The 21539-nt window shown below is 39.4% G+C and overlaps 1 protein-coding gene across 1 annotated transcript in view; it reads left to right on the top strand.

The window, feature by feature from the left end:
* The first annotated feature begins 1893 nt into the window (after window positions 1–1893).
* Window positions 1894–21539, top strand: part of LOC131352632 (fibrinogen C domain-containing protein 1-like) — an 88681-nt gene continuing 69035 nt past the window's right edge. Inside the window, exon 1 of the mRNA XM_058388887.1 lies at window positions 1894–2608. Within this exon, the coding sequence (XP_058244870.1) occupies window positions 2561–2608 (48 nt within the window). The 5' untranslated portion in view covers window positions 1894–2560. The remainder of the gene's footprint in view (window positions 2609–21539) is intronic.

Here is a 21539-nt window from a genome sequence, read left to right as displayed (position 1 = left end):
ACTGTTTCAGGACTTCACACTGAAATTTGCACGTTCTTCCACTTGATCAAATATTTTTTAGCTCCATGGGGAACTAAGGAAGCAGAGCTCTGCAGGGTGACAGTCGAGCCAACAGGCCATAAATTTGCCACCAAGCTGCTTACTCCTGTCTAACAGTATGAAATATTTCCCCCTGGATATTTCAGTACAATGCATAATCACAAGTAAATATCAAACCACAGGAGATATTTGACTTCCTGTAACCTTTTGCAATACATCATACTCTATCTGCTATTTTGTGGAACAGAAATCAATTCTAACACATATTTCCAAAAAATTATTTACTGCACCATTACTCTTCCATGCAGTAGTAGAATGAACACAGGTAAGTAGTGAATGGAGTGACAAATAGCTTATTGACCGAGTAACTGGGCTATTGATTGCTTGCTCAATTGATTATTTCCCCATTTTGTCAACTCAGAGCAGGTTTTTATCTTTAATTTCTTAGCTAACTTGGATTGTTCAACACAGAAACAGCCTCTGTTGCACGTCAAATGAGCCATTTTTAATGTAGCAAATGTATATCTGTGCATGTTTTGGAAGGTGTGACGAAAATGGAGAACATGGAGGAACCTGCATGGACACAGGGAGAACTCAAACAGTATAACCCAAGCTCAGTTTTAAACCCTGAAGCTGTGAGGCGTCAATGTACTATTCACATTTTATTGTGGATGTTAGCCTGCAGGATAAAGTAACTGCTTCTACAACAACAACAACAACAAAATTAAACAGATTTAGATGTGGAATAGACAAGATTGCAGTGAAAGATTTAAAGAACCAGCTAGCTAGTACTGACCAAAAAAAAAAACCCCAGTGGCAAATTCCATCCGATTGACATGTTTACATGACACTTTTTTAATCTGATTGTGCTTCTAGTCCTGTTACGATCGGATTACAAGTGTCCATGTAAACGCACCTAATAGGAATTTGCCACATCCGATTAAAATTTCAATCGGATGGTAAGGGGTGGTTTAAACCATTTTTAGTCCGATCGAGAGGACATGTAAACACTTAATCAGAGGGAATATGTTCCTGGAAAGTTCTGCGCATGTGCAATGACGCAAGAATGACATATGACGTACGGATGTTGTCGTAGGTAAAATGGCGGGCGCTAAGCAAAATGGCGGGAATCCTGTTTTCGCGGACTGTGCACGTCATCCGATTCTAATCATGTGTCATGTAAACGCGCATAACAATCTGATTACTTTATACCGCGTTCATGTAAATGCTGCGATCAGATTCATCAGTCTGATTGAATTCAGTCCGATCTGATTAAAAAGTGTCCACGTAAACGCACCTATTGGCAAAAAGATCCTATAAAAGTTGTATATACCTTTTCATCTAGCCACAATTTTCCGATTTTTTATGTAGTACATGAAAGTGATTCATGGAAATAAACAGAAATATGAAATGATACAAACACAGTATTAATTAACTAAACATACTGTAGCTACTCATCAATGCTAATGTCTGTTAACGGCGCTCTTAATAGCGGTGATTAAATTCCTTCACAAAAAAAATTCACCCAATTTATTCGGATTGGACACTTTTCCACATGTTAGCGTAGTCCAGGCAAAGAGTGACGAAAGATGAGGTGAACATTTTGTATGGTCATGATGCTGCCAGTGGTTCTGAGGTAAATATTGAGTTACAAGGCTTAGACATGATTTTTTACCCCTACGTGTAAGTACATCCATGTTGTTGTTTTTTTGTAAGGTTTTTATTTTTTTGTGATTTACGTTTCTTAAATTATTTTTTTGAAACGTATAAACGATATACTTGAAAGGGTGCCATCCTAGCGACAGTACAAACCAGCTAGCACAATCTGGCAACCCTGTGGAGGAGAACCGCTCTGCTGCTGTTTGTCGTCGCTAAAGCGGCGCTTTAGCTCAGCAGAGACACACTATACAGAGAGCGTGATGTGAGACAGACACATTTTAATGACTCTCATGGACGCTACAGGATTAATACCAACTGCAACAATACTGTGGATACATATTTGTACCAGAATACCGACATTTCTGTCTCTCTTTTTTTTTTTTTTTTACATAAACCTATTTGTTTTTCTCATCACGTTAACGGACAGAGGAAGTTTCTTCACTGGAAGATTTGTATGAGGAGAAGCAGCTCGCGCATCACTCGAGCGATTTTTTTTATTTTATTTTATTTTTATTTCTTTTTTAAATCTCTCCGACATTTCCAACTAAATTTGTATATTTTCGCTTTTTTTGTGTCTCAGTAATGGTGCTTTTCTTTCTTTTCTCTTTTTTTTTTAATTGAGTGTGTCAGGTCTGCAGCAGGTTCAGCAGCTCTGTGTTGGACGTGTGTGTGTGTGTGTGTGTGTGTGCGCGCGCTGCTGAATTAGTTCATCTCCTAGTGAGAAATTAAAATTAATGGAGGGATTAAAGAAAGCCGGATATCCCCACATTCCGTGAGGACAAATCTCGGATTTTTTTTGAAGTTTTTATTTGTTTGTCTTTTTTTTTCCCGGAGAATTACTGGTGGAGGAGATCCAGAAACCATGAACAGCGTCACGGAGCTTGAAGACGGACCGCAGCACAAGGCTCAGGTATAGAGACAGCGCGAAATGAGACACAGCCATTTTACACACACACACACACACACCCTCTCTCTCTCTCTCTCTCTCTCTCTCTCTTCTTATTTCAACAGCATCATTCCCTCAACTATTGGTGGGGTCAGTTTTAATCTCTTGTTTTAAGTGTCCAGAGTGTGAGGTTGATGACTAAGCATGCTTGACTGCTTGGGTCACTTCTCTTTTCAATCCTGGTTTAGGATACAGCCTTATTAGCGAAAGAAACTACAAAATTAGGCTACACCACGATCATATATATATATATATATATACACGATATATATATCATAACACGGTTATTAAAATAAGACCACCGCTGAAAGTCTTAGAAAAAAAAAAAATTGTATAATGTCTACATTTCGGTAAATGTAATAGCACCCCCCACCCACCCCTCACACACACACACACACCTTTTTTAAGCGTTTCCTACTTTCAGGGGAAAGTAAGCATAAGCTCAAAAAGTGGGTATCAGTCACCGGGTGACGTCACGGACTGATTTTCATATTTGTCAGGATCATTTGAGTATAAAAAACGTGTCACGTGAACAAGGACGGACGATTTCGTGACGGAAATTACAAACAAACAAAAATACCACAGCATTGCATAGATTGTTATGAAATAATAATAGAAGATAATATATTTTAAATGATTTTCTGGCTGCATGTCTACCCTGTGTTTGTATAGGTTTCTTCTTGTATCTCCAGTTGCCTCCCATGCCAGTTAGGTGGACTGACGACTCGAAACCTTTCCCTGTGTGAACAGTGAATGGTGCCCTGTGATAGACTTCCATCTGATCCAGGTGTATTCTCAGTGTTCCCGGGATAGGCTCAGGAGCTGTATGGGTGTCTCTGACCTGGATAAAGAGATTACTCAAGATGAATGAATGAATGAATGAATGAATGAATGAATGAATGAATATTTCACCAACAATGCAGACACTGTGTTTCAGATTTTGTCTGCAGAGTAACCGCTTTTTTTCTTCTGACAAATAACACGCCTCAACAATTGTCAAACATCAGATCTCTTGTATACGCAAGGCAAGGGATGTAGGGAGCAGAATCAGCAGTTAGACATAGCTAGACATAATCATGTTTCTAGGACATGCCGTAAGGGCTGAATTAGAGTCTGAAATATCCCATTCTACCCCACAAGCCTCTTACAGTAGCTTCAATATTGGGTCTATGTGTCCTCATTATTGATAACGCTTGTTGGGGAATATGGTTTTGCATGTGCCAGAGCTCTTGTCAGTGTTTACTGCAGCCGTCTCTTTGACAGAGTGTTAGAGCTGAGGATGCATTTTCTCTGCATATTGACGAATAGGAACCGTGTCTTGGCATTGCTTTTTACAGAATAGAGAGGGTCGTGCTCGATGCATCAAGAAGATGAATGAATCGTTACACCCCTCTGTTTCTCTAAAAATCATTATATGAACTGCGCTATTTAGAATGCTATTTTTGGTTTGGTTAAGAGAATCTTGGCTTGTAGTTTATTGAGAAAACAGTAATACATTTTTCTCAGAATTTGCCTGGTATACTCCAAAATGTTATTTCAGAAATGTTTTTTTTTTCCTAGAGTTTATAGAGGGTTTCCACTTAGAATAGCATCTTCTGCCTCACCAGGATAAATTGAGGAACCTATTAGGCGTTAGATTTAATTAATTTTTCTGTATGTTTTGTTTGTGAAAATGTAACTGACCCAATTTTTACTATCCTACCCTGTGCCATTAACCTGTTTTGACTATCCTTCCCTATAACCCTGCCTTATAACCCTACCCTGTTTTGACTATCCTCCCTTATAACCCTACCCTGTTTTGACTATCCTCCCTTATAACCCTACCCTGTTTTGACTATCCTCCCTTATAACCCTACCCTGTTTTGACTATCCTCCCTTATAACCCTACCCTGTTTTGACTATCCTCCCTTATAACCCTACCCTGTTTTGACTATCCTCCCTTATAACCCTACCCTGTTTTGACTATCCTACCTTATAACCCCACCCTGTTTTGACTATCCTACCCTATAACTCTACCCTGTTTTGATTATCCTACCCTATAACTCTACCCTGTTTTGATGATTTTACCCTATAACCCTATCCTGTTTTGATTATCCTACCCTATAACTCTACCCTGTTTTGACTATCCTCCCTTATAACCCTACCCTGTTTTGACTATCCTCCCTTATAACCCTACCCTGTTTTGACTATCCTACCTTATAACCCCACCCTGTTTTGACTATCCTACCCTATAACTCTACCCTATTTTGATGATCCTACCCTATAACCCTACCCTGTTTTGATGATCCTACCCTATAACCCTACCCTGTTTTGATGATTTTACCCTATAACCCTACCCTGTTTTGATGATCCTACCCTATAACCCTACCCTGTTTTGATGATTTTACCCTATAACCCTACCCTGTTTTGATGATCCTACCCTATAACCCTACCCTGTTTTGACTATCCTACCCTATAACTCTACCCTGTTTTGATTATCCTACCCTATAACATTACCCTGTTTTGATTATCCTACCCTATAACCCTACCCTGTTTTGACTATCCTACCCTATAACCCTACCCTGTTTTGACTATCCTACCTTATAACCCTACCCTGTTTTGATTATCCTACCCTATAACTCTACCCTGTTTTGATTATCCTACCCTATAACATTACCCTGTTTTGATTATCCTACCCTATAACCCTACCCTGTTTTGACTATCCTACCCTATAACCCTACCCTGTTTTGACTATCCTCCCTTATAACCCTACCCTGTTTTGACTATCCTACCTTATAACCCTACCCTGTTTTGATTATCCTACCCTATAACCCTACCCTGTTTTGATGATCCTACCCTATAACCCTACCCTGTTTTGACTATCCTCCCTTATAACTCTACCCTGTTTTGATGATCCTACCCTATAACCCTACCCTATTTTGATAATCCTACCTTATAACCCTACCCTATTTTGATGATCCTACCCTATAACCCTACCCTGTTTTGACTATCCTACCTCATAACCCTACCCTGTTTTGACTATCCTACCCTATAACCCTACCCTGTTTTGACTATCCTACCCTATAACCCTACCCTGTTTTTATTTTGTACTGCCTTATAACCCTACCCTGTTTTGATGATCCTACCCTATCACCCTGTCTCTTACAAAATGAAGGTGCCTCGATTCTAGCTTATTACCGAGCTTCTACTCTAAGCCTTTTCTGTAAAGACCATTATCTTATATATATTCTTAGGTTCTGTGTAGAACATTTTCACAGAGGTTCTCGTGTGGGACACACCGAACATAGGGTTCTAGGATCTTTTTCTTCTTTTTCGTTTTCAGGAATACTTTACTTGCCCCTAGCTGTAATTCAGTGTGCTCCAGATCCACCGTGACCCTGGCCAGCATAAAATAATTAATAATGAAAAGATGATTCTGAATGATAATATATTTGAACAGCGTAGCACTGTATCATTATTTTGGATTGAGTTATCTGTGCACTCAAGTACACCATCTAGGTCTATGGATTTTTAAATGAATGGTACATTTAGACATCTTTATTTCCTCAGCCATGTAAAAAAAAGCTGTTACATGTAGCCTACTGTGGACTGTGTGCTATCTAAGGATCAGCTGCAGTAAGAGGAAAAGATGTAACTGATATTTAAAGCCAAAACTTGGGACTGCATTGAGGTTTTGAAAGCACTGTCAGTGTTTGTGTCCTAATCAGCCATTATTAGTCATTACACCACAGTGCTGCTGAATTCTTGACTCTGATTGGTCAGAACATGTTAATTGTTACCTCTGACGGTATTTCTGGCCACAGCAGAAACCACAAGTTTATTTAATGGACTTGTTTCTATAGTAAACCCTTACATAGGGACATGTATAGCGGATTCAGATTTTAACAAGTACGATTGATGATATGAGGATTCGTTCATTGAGATGTTATTTAGCATTTATGGAATGAGTCTTCAGCACTTTGTAACAGTCATAGCAAAGAATGTTCCCTTCAAGAGACAACAAGTGTGCACTTTCCAATTTCTCTACAACATGCCAAGCTGCAATTCTTCTCTTATTATGTTCCAGAGAGCAAAAAGGCAAGTGATAACAGGAGCTTGTTTTCTGGATGTTCCACAACATTAAACGCAACTACAAACTGATAAAAGGTACAATTTCAGTTCTTCGGGCAAAATGCTGTGGTCCAAAAGGAATAAAACCCCTACTGGAAAATAACCAGCTTTCTGAAACCCACCCCATAACGTTTTATTCCTTACCTCTGATGGTGGAAAACAGAAGGTTTCTAGCAAAGAAGGTTTTACCCAGGGGATATAAAACCTATGAGTATATGATGCACTTAATGTCCATCAGGAAATTCACTGGCCGCTGTTCCGTGACAGATGCCTTGACGTCGAGGAGGAAGTGAGGGAATGTAAAGTGGAACGCAAAGTTGAATTAATAAGCTTGCAGACGTGTATTACGTAAGTCCATCTATGCATAAACTCTATCTTACGACAGTAAGATGTCATTTTAAGCGACATTTCAACACTGTGATTCATGTCTATAAAGGGCATTTATATAAAAAAATGAAATTACTACCATTTACTCACCTGTATTCTGAATTCTAATGCCATGCCATATACACACACCCAGCTTTGTGCTGGCTCATTCCACATCCTGCTCCTGTTGGATGCACCGTAAGTTATTTTAGGGCTTGCTTATTAATCAGTGTGATTTCATCTGGCTGCCTGGTGTTTATTAATAAACTCCTCTCCCACAGGAGACAAAGGGACTCTCATGGGATCAATAACACTTACCTGCAGCGCAGAAGTAGAACAGAAGGGCTTAGCATTTGATGAATGTGTCCCTTATTTCCGTCTGTTAGGAATTTCCAGTTAAGTGTGAAGGGACAAACACTACTCTGATACCATTTAACAGGGAATATATGGCCTGCTGTGGTATTGTCACAGGGTTTCAGTACAGGCACACAAACATTTTGAATCATATGCTAATATGCTTCCCTTTAATTGTTCAATTGTCCGTTGTCCACACATTGAGACAATGCAACTCAGAGTGGACAATCTGGCTAGAGGCAGAACAGATTTTACTAGGTGGATTAATTAGCATGAATGGATGAACAAAGATTTGCCACAAACATAGTCATCTAATCTCCTTTGTCAGTGCTTTGTAATAGTTGGTAGGTTTTCAGGCAGAGGAGTTTGTGCCTTCTGGTTTCTCTGTAACTTCTCTAATGTAAGTGATAACAAGAACTAGCTTCTTTCATGGTTAATTTGCAAAGGAATTTCCATGGCTATTAGGAATTTTAACAATTTAATGAATTCAGTCAATGCAGGTATTGCTAAGTTTCTTGATCTGGATTCAAACATGTAACAGCTAGCATGGAACAAAAGTACTGCAGTTGTCCTTCACTATCTTTCCTTACCATTGGCCTGCACTTGGGCATGTATTCGGACTATACAGAGAACTTTTGTCTGAGAATTAGACTATTGGTTTCCATTAAACACTCAAATCATTAGATATGGATGGAGAAAATGGTCAATGGAAACCGTTGAACTGGTTTGCATTAGTAAGTGTGTTTTTTCAGCTTGAAAAGTGGTTAATTAAAGAAAACAGCCTCTTTTGATGGTTAAGTTTGGTAGAAGAACTTGCCAAGAACTGCTAATATCACTTGCGTCAGCTTAAACTGTGGCAGCTATTAGAGTTTAGAAATTGAACCAGCAGTGTGGATGGCTCCTGAGGCGAAACAGCTTTTGTTGTAATGAAGTGACTTTTAAAGCTCAGGCTGAAGACAATCACAGTGCTTTCTATTCATCAGCCACCTAGTACGAAGTACAACTAATGCTTTGAGGTTAACTTAATCTCCAGCTTTGTGGACAAAAAGTATTACTTTTTTTTTCCCTGGCAGAATCTTATAAGTTGTGTGAAAACTTCTAGGGAATAGTTTTCAAGAACGCCAAAATGAATGCCAATTAAAAATCCCATCGTGTAGTAATAGTAAGCTTGATTGCGTGGCTGGGAATCATGCTGCATGGGCTCTGTTTCCTGGCATGTTCTAATGTGTTATATTGTGAAAATCAATTTCTTTTTTTTTCCATGCACACATTTTTCTCAGATTTGTGTGTTTTTCCCATGAAGCTCTTGGATATGCCTGGATATTCCTAAGCTCATAATTGTTTTAACTGAAGCTACTGTAGATAAGTAATGGGGGGGGGCAGCTAATCATAAACCCACTCTGAGTGTGCTGCTGAAAAGAAAACTCTGGGAAAATTCACTTACAATTATTGATATATTTAAAAACGAATTACAACGTTAAATGGACAAAAGAAGACTCAATATTCTGTGACTGCTGTCATTGTTAAAGAGCTGGACTTTGTCGATATGCTGGGTGAGTTTGTGAGGTGAGCTCCGTTCCAGATGTATTCACATTTGCTCTTATAATAACTTCCACTCTTCCTGTAAGGTTTTCCAGTAGATGGCTTTTTAGGCTTTTTACACTTTGGAGCATAGCTGTGGAGGTTTTGTGTTCATTCACCCACAGAGCATATTGTGAAGTCAGGCTTAGTAGTCGGCGTTCCAGTGCATCTCAAAAGTGATCAGTGGGGGTGAGTTAAGGCTACTTGAGTTCTTTCACATGAACCTTGGTAAACTATGTCTACATGGGGCTTGCTTTGTGCACAGGGGCATTGTCATGTTGTGTCAACAAAATTGGGCTAGGCACCACTGTTCAGAAAAATCAGGGATGAATTATGGACCCAGTCTAAAAGGGACATGCCCAGAGGTGCTGGAGACTAAGGAGTCCTCAATGAGCATTGATCGCCATTTACATTTCTGGCATTTGGCAGATGCCCTTTACCAGAGCAACTTAAGGGCCTTCTTCAGAGGCCCAGCAGTGGCAGCTTGGTGGACCTGGGATTCAGACTCACAAGCTTCCAATTAGTAGCCCAACACCTTAACCACAAATTAATTTGAAGAGTATTGATTTGGTCATTGTGCTGCCACAGACAAGGTGATAAATAGAATATGATGAAGCAATGAATATGTGAAATAAGTTTAGTAATGGTATTGGTGTGTAGGTCTGAATGTCTAACTAGTGAGTGGTCATTTGCATCCAAACTGTTTTTTTTAACTTGATCAATATCGATAACATAAACCCATACTATCTTGATTTAAGGAAAAGTTAAAGAGCAAAGTAGAAGCTAGAGAAGCTTTATTTTCCCTTCTGGGTCAGATTAAAATGGACAAGAAAATGACAAGATGCTGTTACTCTTGGTCATTGAATCCAAGCTTATTACAGAGTTGGACTTGCACGATTTGTTGGATCAGCTTGCGAGGTGAAAAGCCAGAAAGAAGCCAGTTGCCTCTGGTAATGCCAAAACTACTCAAAGTCTCAGAATGGATGTGTAATGTAGCAATGTGTGCATTTTATCTCGCATGTGTTGGCATCCAGGTTGGTCAGGGCTTTCTGCATGAATCGCTAGATGCCTGATCCTCATCCTCCCCTCTAACATGAATCTCAGGCTTCACTGTATCTCAAAGTGGTGACTCCTAAACTAGAGCTGCGTGTGTAATTAAGTCTTGGTTTCAGTCGACTGATTCTGGAGGAGTGTGAAATGTGGCCGAGTCTCCAGCTGACGGACGGCTTTTGCTCCTCCGTTGCCGCGTGTTAAATATCCATCATCGGAGTGTGACGAAAGAGAGGGCAGAGAAAATCACACACTGAACACGCAGAGCGGAACTCAAGGGAGAAGGATTGCGTGAAGGTGATTGTTTATCAAAATGGTATCAATCTACACTAAGAGTCTGATGGTGAGTGTGAATGATAAGCTCTTCTTGGATGGAATGCCATTTGGTTCATTATAGTATATCTTGATCATAAAATCGTGAAATCCTGGAGGGACTGACATAATGTCAGTTGTAAGGCAAATCACAGGGTTACATTAACACTCTGGATCACATGACTGGGAGCCACAAAAGAAAAAGGATTAAAGAAAGTGTGCACATTTTTTTTGATACAGTGATATTTTCTGTGAGAGTGAGATTCATTTAACATTTTCAGAAGGAGTCTGGAGTGTCAGTGATATGTAACAGTCAGAGCTAAAGCTGTCATTTTTCAGACAGAGAAGAGTTGTGAAGATGGAGGATGATACAATTTGGAGTTTTTTTGTAACATGACAGCCTACTATGTTTTTAACTTAAAGATAGAGAGGCTGGGGATAACAGGAACAAATTGGTTTCGTTGGACGTTCTACAACGTTGAACGTAACTATAATGGAGAAAAAAATAGAGTATCCTTGCTTTTTAATAAACACCGAATTGGAATCATTGACAAACTGCTGTGGTGCACTTTTGTAAGAAAGTAATCACTTCTGCGTAGTCCTCTTCATGCATTGTTGATTTTGTTCCTCTAACAGCATGCCCCAAGTGTCTTTTTCCTTACACGTTATAATCTTTTCCTCATTCATCCAATATAATACGGAAATATATGTTAAAATATATGTAGAAGTCTGTGAGACAGCGACAGATCCAATTAATTTCGCTTGACATTTTAAGAAGATAAATATACTCTACTGACGAAATTTATAGTCTGAAGAAAATTGAATTGTCCCCAAACCTGGTAGAAGTGCAGTTCCTGAAAACCGGAAACCTGATCCTAAATTAGAGTTCCAATTTTAAGCTGCTTTATTTATCCAGACCCAGAACCTTTCCCGAAGGACACTCGGTGAAAGCATCTGTCTTTCAGGACCAATCAATGTGAGCAAGAGCTTGAGAGGGTGTTGGATCTGATTTCCATCTGTAAGCACCACTTTGTCTCTCAAGCAATGATGGGGAACAGCGTGTGGTTCCTTCAAGAGCGAACGCAGTAGTGGTGAGCAGGCATGTCTAAACCGGCGTCTTCATTACAGAGTGCCACACGTGTTTGTGTGAGTGTGTGTGTGTGTGTGTGTGTGTGTGTACACCACAGGGGAGCATAAACACAGCTGGAACCTACTCTAAAGCAGTTCACCCTCTGTAATGCGGCTTAGTCTGTTGGCTCTGAAGGATTTGCTCATTAGGGCATTTATATACTGCTATACAGCTTACACACACGATCGTTCCCTTTTACAGACTGCACAGCTTTTCCGCACCGGATCTTGTGCCAGAATGAGATATGAGTTAACCTTAATTCACACTTGTTAGCTGGCTGTCTGTCTTTTGGAGTGAAGATTTATGAGTATTCCCTGCAAATACAGTATGTTGCAGAAATCCTGCCAGGTAAGGTTGGCTATAGTTAGAAATAGAATAAAAAAAAAAAAAATCCTTAAATAATCACTGCACAAATAATAATATATAACGCCAGTAAATATTGACTAATAATCTTTAGCTATCTTGTGAACATGGATGATTTTATTAGTGGAAGCCTTTTCTTTTTCTCAACAGGAAGCTGCACCTGAGGTCGTTAAATGATGTCATGCTGTTGAGGGGGGTATTGTTTTTTCCAGCCTGGTTTGGATCCACATGTATTCCTTAAAGAGACTTCAAAACAATAGAGAAAATTCCTCTGAATGATTTTAGCTCCAAAAGCATTTGTATTCTAATAGGAGTGATCACTCTTTCAGCGTGACTCCGCCCCCATTCACCAGGCATGGGACTCACTGAATAGTTTGATGAGCTTGATGATGTCAATCATATGCTATGACCTTTATATTCACCAGACCTCAACACAGCCGAACATCGATTTTAAAACAGTGGTGATCAGTGGTTGGCCATTGGGGAACAATGCTGATCAGAGATTGGTCATCAAGAGGTATTGCAACTGGCGGTTGAACTTAATTTTGCTCAGTAATTGGTCACTGGGAATAATGCTGATTTGTGATTGGTGAGTAGTGATTGTTTGCTGGGAATACTGATGATCAGTGATTGGTCTGTGGGACCAGCAGTGAACAGTGATTGGTTGTTGGGAATTATACTGATTAGTGATCAATTGTGGGCAACAGTGGTGATTAGTGATTAGGTGTTTTCACATTTTGTTTGGCTAGTCTCTTTTTAAGGGTTTTAACTAGCTGCCAAATCTATGTATATCATGAGTGAGTAAGTAATACTGTTAGAAATCGGTTTCATACTGATTTTAAAATGAGAAAATTAGATTCCTCCGATGTTCATCACTAGCATATAATTTTTGCAGTGAATGTGAACTCATCAATAAACAGGACAGAAGTTGGTAAGCATATAGCAATTTACTGGAGGCTTATTGTGCTATGCGATGAAGCATGACTTTTACAATGAAAGGCCCATTTGCACAATTACTGTTTGGGCCAGGAGGTGAGAAGCAGTGAAAAGTTAAAGGGTAATATTATCCAGACATTGTTTCTATAGTCATTAAACCAGAGCCAGTGGCTTCATGGAATCTATTATTGAACTCATCCATATAAGGCTCTGTGGCACAACTGTAAATAAATGTGGGAAAAAATCACAATATTAAAAAAAAAACATTTTAACTCTTTGCCTCTCACTAAAGTCTAGAGCTGAATCCTGAGCTTTCATCAGTCACGATGTGCCCTTTACTATAAGTATGTCATACATTCAGTGTGACGTCTTGATTCCCTCCACAAGGCTTTTGGGAATTTTTGATGCTTGGCTTGCCTTTGACGAAATCACAAAATGCCACTGACCTCTGTTCAAGGATATCCAAAGACTTGTACACCGAACATGCCGGAGTTAAGGGGGTGGAGCTCACAGTTTGACGCTAATAGCAGAAGGGAAGGAAAGCTGCTCATACAGGAAGCTTGTTTAATACCTCAGAGTGACTTTGACAGCTGTCATCTGGGATTGTGGACACCAAGATAGAAATCAGGTGTGGACAAACCAATTAGTGCCAGCATTCAACAGCCATAACGAGTTGTCATTTCATCAGCCTGGGACATAATAGTCCAAAACCAGCATCCTAATCAAGGACAGTGATAGAGAGAGAGAGAGAGAGAGAGAGAGAGATGCCTCTGTATCACTCACTTCATTTTGCCTCTGTCAAATGTTAAAAGCTCATCACAATTTTCTTGGAAAATGAGGTAAATCTCCCGAGGCATCCACTTTATTTGAGAAATGCAATCAGGAAAAAAAAATCCCAAATGGATTTCCAAGTGGTTGTTTTCTTTTAACCAGGGTCCAAAGGCAAGACAACTTGCATTCTAGTCATGTACAAAAACAGTTATACAAGAACACACACACATGCACAAGACACAAGATGATGTTTTGGGGTTTTGGTTCTCAGTGGAGCCAATACATTTGTCACTGAGAAATATGAATGTGTGTGTGTGTGTGTGTGTGTGTCTTGCTAAACTGACTAAGCCCACTTTGTTGTATGGCGTATTTTGCCATTTATATGAATTTACAAAGTTACTAGAAGCGTTTCTGCCTCCGAACCCGCCACTCTCTCTGCCCTTCATTAGAAACGTTGCATCCGTGCTGGTTTGTAGGAATCTAATTTGCAATTCTCAGACATAAAGTCATGTTCCTGTCACACAATTTTCTGGTATGAGCTCATAATAGTCTTGAGAATTCTCCCTGGTTCATGTGTGAAAGATATGCCTATAATCAGTAAAAAAAAAACAAAAAAAAAAAACGCTTGCATATTTATGGAGGGGAATATAAAATTCCAAAGAAAAGAAATTTCTGCTCATGTTCACATTGTATTTCTTTTGTCATGTCACACTCTGAAGTGGTGGTTAACGGCTCATATGAAATGAGGCATTCAAGACTTTGTGGTTTTAGAAGTATTTCTTAGCTTGCTTAGGGCAAAATATTCATAGAAATGTTAAAAAAAAATGTTTTTCAAAGTAAACGGTGATATCAAACCCATTTCTGCTCTCTAAGCCCCGAGTGCTTGTTCATAAGCATGAAAAATTTGAAGGTGTTATCTTCAACCACTAAACTATTGTGTATAGTGGATCTGAACAGAGGTAATGTAATGTTTATACAGTTTGTTTCTCTGGAACACTTTGGAGAGTTTGATCCTGTCAGGTAGGTATTCCCATTTTCTGTCATTTATCCACAGTGACATCTGATGGGTTTTCCCAGGCTGTCATGCATTCGCTCTGTTAAGCATCGAACGAGCTACAATTAGGCCAGTGTGATGCCTCTTTGCTTCTTATTACTACCCACTGCAAACCATAAGGAATTTTTGTATTTGTAAAGCTATTTTCCACACCCCAGCTAATCCATTGCAACCGTCCATATTATCTGGTATATAATCCATATTACATGGTGTGGTTTATGTGCTTTTTTCAGAGAGTGGACCTCTGGGTAATGTAGGGATGAGTGGTCTTACATAGGAGCCGTCATAATCCAGGGTGACAGATGTTGCTTTCAGGGATTTGGTCCCTGCCCAGGTCTAATTTACAGAGCAACTGGAGCCTGACCTTTTTTCATTTTTTTTTTGCACTTTGCTCTGATTTCTGAGCACCATCGGTGTGTTTGGATGACGTTTCGCTTTCTGTCAAGAGTTGCAGAGCTTGTTCAGTATTTATAGCACATCCGATGCATTTCGCAGATTAAGATTTCAGCTTTTATCAGTGCAGTGCCATGCTACCTGCCAGATGCTGTTATCATATCAGTGTGCAGTAGAGCTTGGTTTTCAAGAACGCGAGAGGTCACTCCTCAAGCATGGAGTTGTACTGCTGCTATAATTACAGCGCTTCTTTGCAACGCTTTTTGACCTGCTCTTGTAAACTCTATGTCATGTAAATTTGTACACCAGGGAGAAGAAAACACCTGCTGCATATCTTACTACTCCCATCAGCCTGTGCAAAGTCTGCCAAAGCAGCTGTGTTTGTGCATGTTAAAGGCCTGATAAGAAAAAATATGCTTGGACAAGATCAGCAAGATTAACATGTTGTCCAGAAGTTCTATATTTTCGACTCGTGATGAGCAGCCCATACTTAAGGTGTTTGGTACATTAAATAGATGGTTGCCAACATATCACTGTGCTCTTTGAAAAATATTTCTCTGCTAGCTTTTCATACATTCATTTTTCTCATATATGAAGTTTGCTGTTTGTCCTACAGTTAATCCAGCTCTACAGCCATTATCCAGGAAAATATTACCTCGTGTGGAAACAAAATCCAGCAACATTTTAGTTTCTAAGCAGACATATAATTCAGGTCATATGCACAATTCTCATTCATTCATTCTTTAATTTTCTTTCTACCAGTCTGTCATTAGTCTGTACTGTAACACTTGGATCCCCAAAAGTACACCTTAAATATTTAGTTGTCACTAGAGTCATAGATTATATGTTAATGTTATAATTACAATGTGCATTATATCAATTACAATGATATTACATGTGCAATACCATGCTCTGTGTAGTATGTGCAATGTGTTCTTAGTTCCCTAGAACCTTTTTTGTACCTTTGTATACTTTTGGTATATAAAGAATATTTCGTTTATATTTATTTTTCTTGGAATCTGAAGCAGTATCTGGCAAACAAATTTCCTCAGGGATTAATAAAGTTATCTTATCTTATCTTATCTTATCTTATCTTATCTTATCTCATCGCATGCATATACCATAATTCCACATTTATGACGGAAAACGGTTTTAATTGCCTTGCAGCAAAAGCCGTCACTCTATCCTGATCCTTCGTGTGTGTGCTTTGTTTTTTGTCATTCCACCCACCTATATCCTTTTTAAGGGCGATGATTCTTTGGTGATGCTGATAGTAGAGAAGCATTTATCAGATAGATGAAAATGACCTATTCAGCAATTCCTGATAATGACAAGGACAAATCTGGATTGAGAAACGGTATACCGACCGCAAAATATTCAATTAACAGCAGTCCTGCGGCTGGAAATGACAAAGATAAAGAGCTCGATAATGAAAAAAAGATTTGTTATAGTCTTTAAATATTTACATACATGGTGGACCAACAAGGAAGACGTCTCACAAATTCCCATTCTCAGCATTAGGGCTTTTAAGAGTGATGATCTCAAAACAATATATGTTTGGTTTCTGTGTTAGTCCTGCCCCTGTCCCCGTTCTGAAAAGTTTTACCTCACCTCTTCTGCATTTCATCCCTGAGTAGGTTGTTTATTCATACCCTGCTGTGCCATAGTACATAGTACATTTTGTGCATTTAATACATTATGCCCAAACCTTGTTTCCTTTTTATCTTGTTTTTCAGTTTAGTGTCTTCTGGTTTTGACTCTTGCTTATTTAGGACAATTGGTTATCTTTTTTTAAAAAGCTTTGCAAGCAGTGTTTGAAAAGCCCTAACAATATACATAGACCTGATGCAGTCCTACCTGAACAACACCAACATTTCAATGCCTCTGTTGGACCACTTAAATAATATCTGTTAGTGAAAGATGTTTACCCGACCCGACTTGATGGGGTAAAGGCTATCTACATTTACATATCTGGCATTTAGCAGACACCCTTATCCAGAGAGACTTACATTTAGTCTCATTTTATATAACTGAGCAAATGAGGATTAAGGGCCTTGCTCAAGGGCCCAGCAGTGGCAGTTTGGTGGACCTGGGATTCAGGCTCACAACCTGTCCACAGTCTAATGCCTTATCCACTAAGCTACCACAGCCTACATACCACAGTATCTGACATATTTTGCCTAACAGCAGTTGGGTTAGTAATCTGACACAGCAGTACTTAGAGTGCATGTGTTGTAACACATAGGGGTAGGAATCTTTTCACTCCCTACTGTCTTTTGTACTGTTTTACTTTGGAAGCATGAAGTAAAAGTGAATAGAAAAAAAACGAGGGAAGTCGCAGGGCCGCAAATCTTTTGTGATTGTAATGAATTCGCTTTACCATTTTTTTGCTGAATTACTTTAAAGCTTTACCACATGCTTGAGGGTGAAGAAGACCAATTTCCCCCAACTCTTAAAAGAAATTTTGTGACGTTATTCTAATCTCACCAAGCCAAACATCATCAGGAAAAAGGTAAATGGTTAATAATTTGACTTTTTCTGAGACTTTTCTAACACCCTCTTGGGAGCTTAGTTTTTACTATCCTGCTGCATTTGGATCACGATTTGAAGAGTACCGTATGATATGACGGACAGAAGATGATGTTCAATGGGTATCTTTGCAACCACTCACCTATAATTCAAGCTCACGTTTAGATGGGAAAGGAATTGAGAAAATGAATCAGTATGGCAGGTACAAAGAAAGCTAAGGCTCTTTACCAAAGCTATCCATCTCTTCAACCATTTTTTTTTACTTCAAAGTGCACCACGCTTTATTTAACTTTACATCAAAAGCCAAGGTGAGGTGAATCTGTGACTCAGGGCTTCTCTCTGCAACTCTCCTCTCTTTGTGAACCTGACACCTTACCTTCACCTCTCTGAATAAGTAATCATGGCCACCGTAGTGTAGTCTTCCCTCATGTGTCAGTGCAGTTGACCTTCGCTCTGCCTCTGCCCTCCCTGCCTTCTGTGTCAGTTCATATTGTTTTAACTTCCCTGCTGGCACGTAAAGGTTCTTTAGAAGTTCAGATAGAAAAAAAAAGTAATGACCATGTATGGTTGGGCTTCAGCTAGTCACCATTGTCAGATCAACAGGAACCATCCATCCATTGTCTATACCCGCTTTATTCCTAATTAGGGTCACGGGGGTCTGCTGGAGCCTATCCCAGTGCACATAGGGCGAAAGGCAGGGGTACACCCTGGACAGGTCGCCAGTCCATCACAGGGCCACATATAGACGAACAGGAACCATCTTAACAGAAAGAAAATATAAAGGGCTTTTATCATCAGTGCTTTTCTTTTGAATGCAGTTTAGGGTTTGCATAAGATGCTTATCTGTCTCTTTTGGATTATCCTCACTATCCCAGATACTGGAGTTGCCCTTATGAGGCTCTTGACACCACTGATTCCTTGGCATACCAATTTGCCAGGATATCAATACTGTTTACATTTTTTAAAGAATGATTATGCTATGTGGGGTTTGAGAGCCATGAAATAAATAGGCGAACGGAGGTGTATACAGAGTGCAATGCAGACTCAGTATGAATAAAGCTGTTCCTGGATGGCCTCCGAGTTAACAGCATCATGAAAAGCTTTCAGACACGACTAGGACAAAGTTTTGGAGAGGTACCAAATAAAGTATGGTAACAAACATCCAAAACTTTAAGTAGTCCATGGAGCAGCTTCAAATTTGACTTTGTCTAGAGAAGGCTGTCCACCAACAGTGGAGCCATTGGGTATGGAGAGCATTAAAGAGAAAATCATCCAGGATGCCAAAGGTATCTCTGTAGGAGCTGGAGAGATTTAAGGCTTAGAGGAGAGAAGCTGTACATAAGGATAATCCCAGAATGCTGGGCTTTATGAAAGTGAGGGGAAAAAAATGATATCAAAGAGCCAAAGATTATTGAAAAAGAAGACTCAGAATACTTATGGAAAAAAGTTCTCTGGTCTGATATTTAACTTTTTTTTTAAGTCTTGGCACAAAGTGTTATCCCACACTGCTCATTATAATCATATGAGCGTCATCAACATAGTGAACCATGGTGGTGGTAGCATCATCTCGTTAGTATCCTGAGACCAGGATGCTGCTCAAGGTTGAAAGCAAGATGGATGCAGCTAAATACAGAGAAATCCTAGGAGAAGACTTGTTCCAATGTAGAAAATGGCAGACGTTCACCTTTCAAATCGGAAACCATAAGCGTACTGTGGAAAGCCACAATTTAAAACAAACAATTTGAAAGTTTTAAAATGACAAAGTCAAAGCCCAAACCTCAGTGTGGTAAATGTGGTAAAATCCTGTATACTTCTGTTCTCGATTCAGTCTGCCAGCTTGAGTGATGGTAAAAAAAATCCAAGAAAAATGGACAAAACTATCAAAATCCTTATGCAAAAAATTGATAGACATATCCCAAAGGACTTGCAAAAATAGGTGCAACCAAGGGGTTAATTTTTTTTTAAATTATTTGTTAAGATAGAAAACATTTTTAAACACCCTTAACTTATTATTTATATCAAATGGGAAGAAAAATGTCGAATACTTATCAAGGTACTGTGTTCAAGCTGTCCTTATTTAAATAGATAAAGAAGATACTTCACAAAAAACACATTTTATGTTTTGTTTGTTAGGTTTTTGTAAGAACATTTAAATTCCTACATTTCTGGAAGACATTGTCAGGACAAAAAAAAAAAAAAAAAGGTATGCCGAGTGTCTTAACTAATTCACGCAATTCTTGTTAAAAGATGTTTAACAAGAAGATATAAAAGGAAGCATGTAAACAAGTATGTGGTCCTTCTAATTAATACGATCTTCAGTAAGCTTCGAAAGGCCTGTACCAAGCAAAATGGAAGCAGCAAGGCTGTTTTTAAAGCTATGGTTTACTAAGCAGCAATGGCATATGCTTCTTAATGAATATAAGCATCTCTGCATTTCTTGAATTGCAGTCTGTTCCTCTTCTTATCTAATATGTGCTTTGCCTGTCAACACTCATACAACAAGCATAAAGGAAGACAAGGCATTACTGACAGAAACTGCTTCTATTCCTTTTTTCCAGAGACCCAATGGGACTATGCTCCTTTTGGGCTTGATGTTGAATGTAGATGTTTAGCTCAGCTGCTGTTGACTCTCTCCTGCTCTAATCATTGCTTTTATTTGCACTCAGAATTTCCTAGCAGATGCAATTCTCGCTGGCTGATTTCCTGCACGTAATAATTGCTGGAATCGACATTCTCGCAGCTGGAATTTATGGGATGGCTGTAATATCAAAAACCTTTTCACTCAAAGCCCAACATATAATGACACACAACTCGATGGCCTTGACCTTCTGAGCAATACGAGAAAAGGAATATGGTATGATGAGACCATTTAGTTCCTATTTCTGGACAGATTTGCTTCTAGAGGAAGCCAGATGAAGCCTTCAACCCACACTGTCTGCTCGAGATCCATAATGATTCGGGCAGCTCTCTCATGGAACTCATTATGTCCAGTGATTGCTTTGTAAGATCACATAACTTTCAACAAATGTGAGGCAATTTTTACGTAAACCAGGTGCACATTATGCAAACTCTCTTTTCTAATGATGTTTCCATATTCATGGAAAATAATTCAGCTATTCATACTGAGAAAATTTCACACTAGGGTGGTGCTGTTTAACAGTACCTTCTATGGTTTCCTCAATCACCAGGTTTTAACATCATTGAGCCTTTATGGGAATTTCTGAAGTGGAAAAAAGACCTTTTTCAATCGTCCTAACCACTAGGGGCCATCACCTGGATACATTCTTGTATGCCACAACCAATCAAGATAGTCACAATAACCACATGATGAAGTATTTAATATCAATACCATATACATGTGGCCATCAATTCCTTCCTTCCTTCCTTCCTTCCTTCCTTCCTACTTTCCTTACCCCCTTCCTTTCTCCCTCCCTCCCTCCTTTTCCCCCTTTCTTTATCCCTTACTATTTCCTTCCTTCCTTCCTTTTCCTCATTTTCTTTCCAACTCCTTACCAGTCCGCTCCCACTTTCCAGTATCACATGACAGCTACCAACTGGAGAGGGTGGGGCCACCACATACTTGCTCAAAGACCTCCAAATGCTGTTCATAATGTGTCACAGTGTAGTCTTTCACACTTGGAGACGATCTCCATCAGCCCTCTTCTGCATACACGAGCACAGAGGCGCCTACGATTGGCTAGTGTCACTGATTGCCAGTGTAGAGCCGCATATACGATTCCTCCCATGCTGAGATCATGGCCAGCTTTTTATTTTTGACACCCAGCCATGGATGTATTGGAACTTATCACTGGATCTTTCTGCAATCGAGCAAAACCTTTCCTGTTGCTCCTCTTGGGAGACCTGCTTTCCTTTTCTTGCCTCGAGTGCAGGAAGATGCACCTTGGAGCTTCCAGCTTGTGAAGCTCCAGCTTGTGAATACATTCAGA

This window comes from Hemibagrus wyckioides, linkage group LG05 (genome assembly GCF_019097595.1).
Source record: "Hemibagrus wyckioides isolate EC202008001 linkage group LG05, SWU_Hwy_1.0, whole genome shotgun sequence".
NCBI classification, from domain to species: Eukaryota; Metazoa; Chordata; class Actinopteri; order Siluriformes; family Bagridae; genus Hemibagrus; species Hemibagrus wyckioides.
The sequence above is the reverse complement of the archived record's forward strand: the minus strand, read 5'-3'. Positions and strand labels throughout refer to the sequence as shown.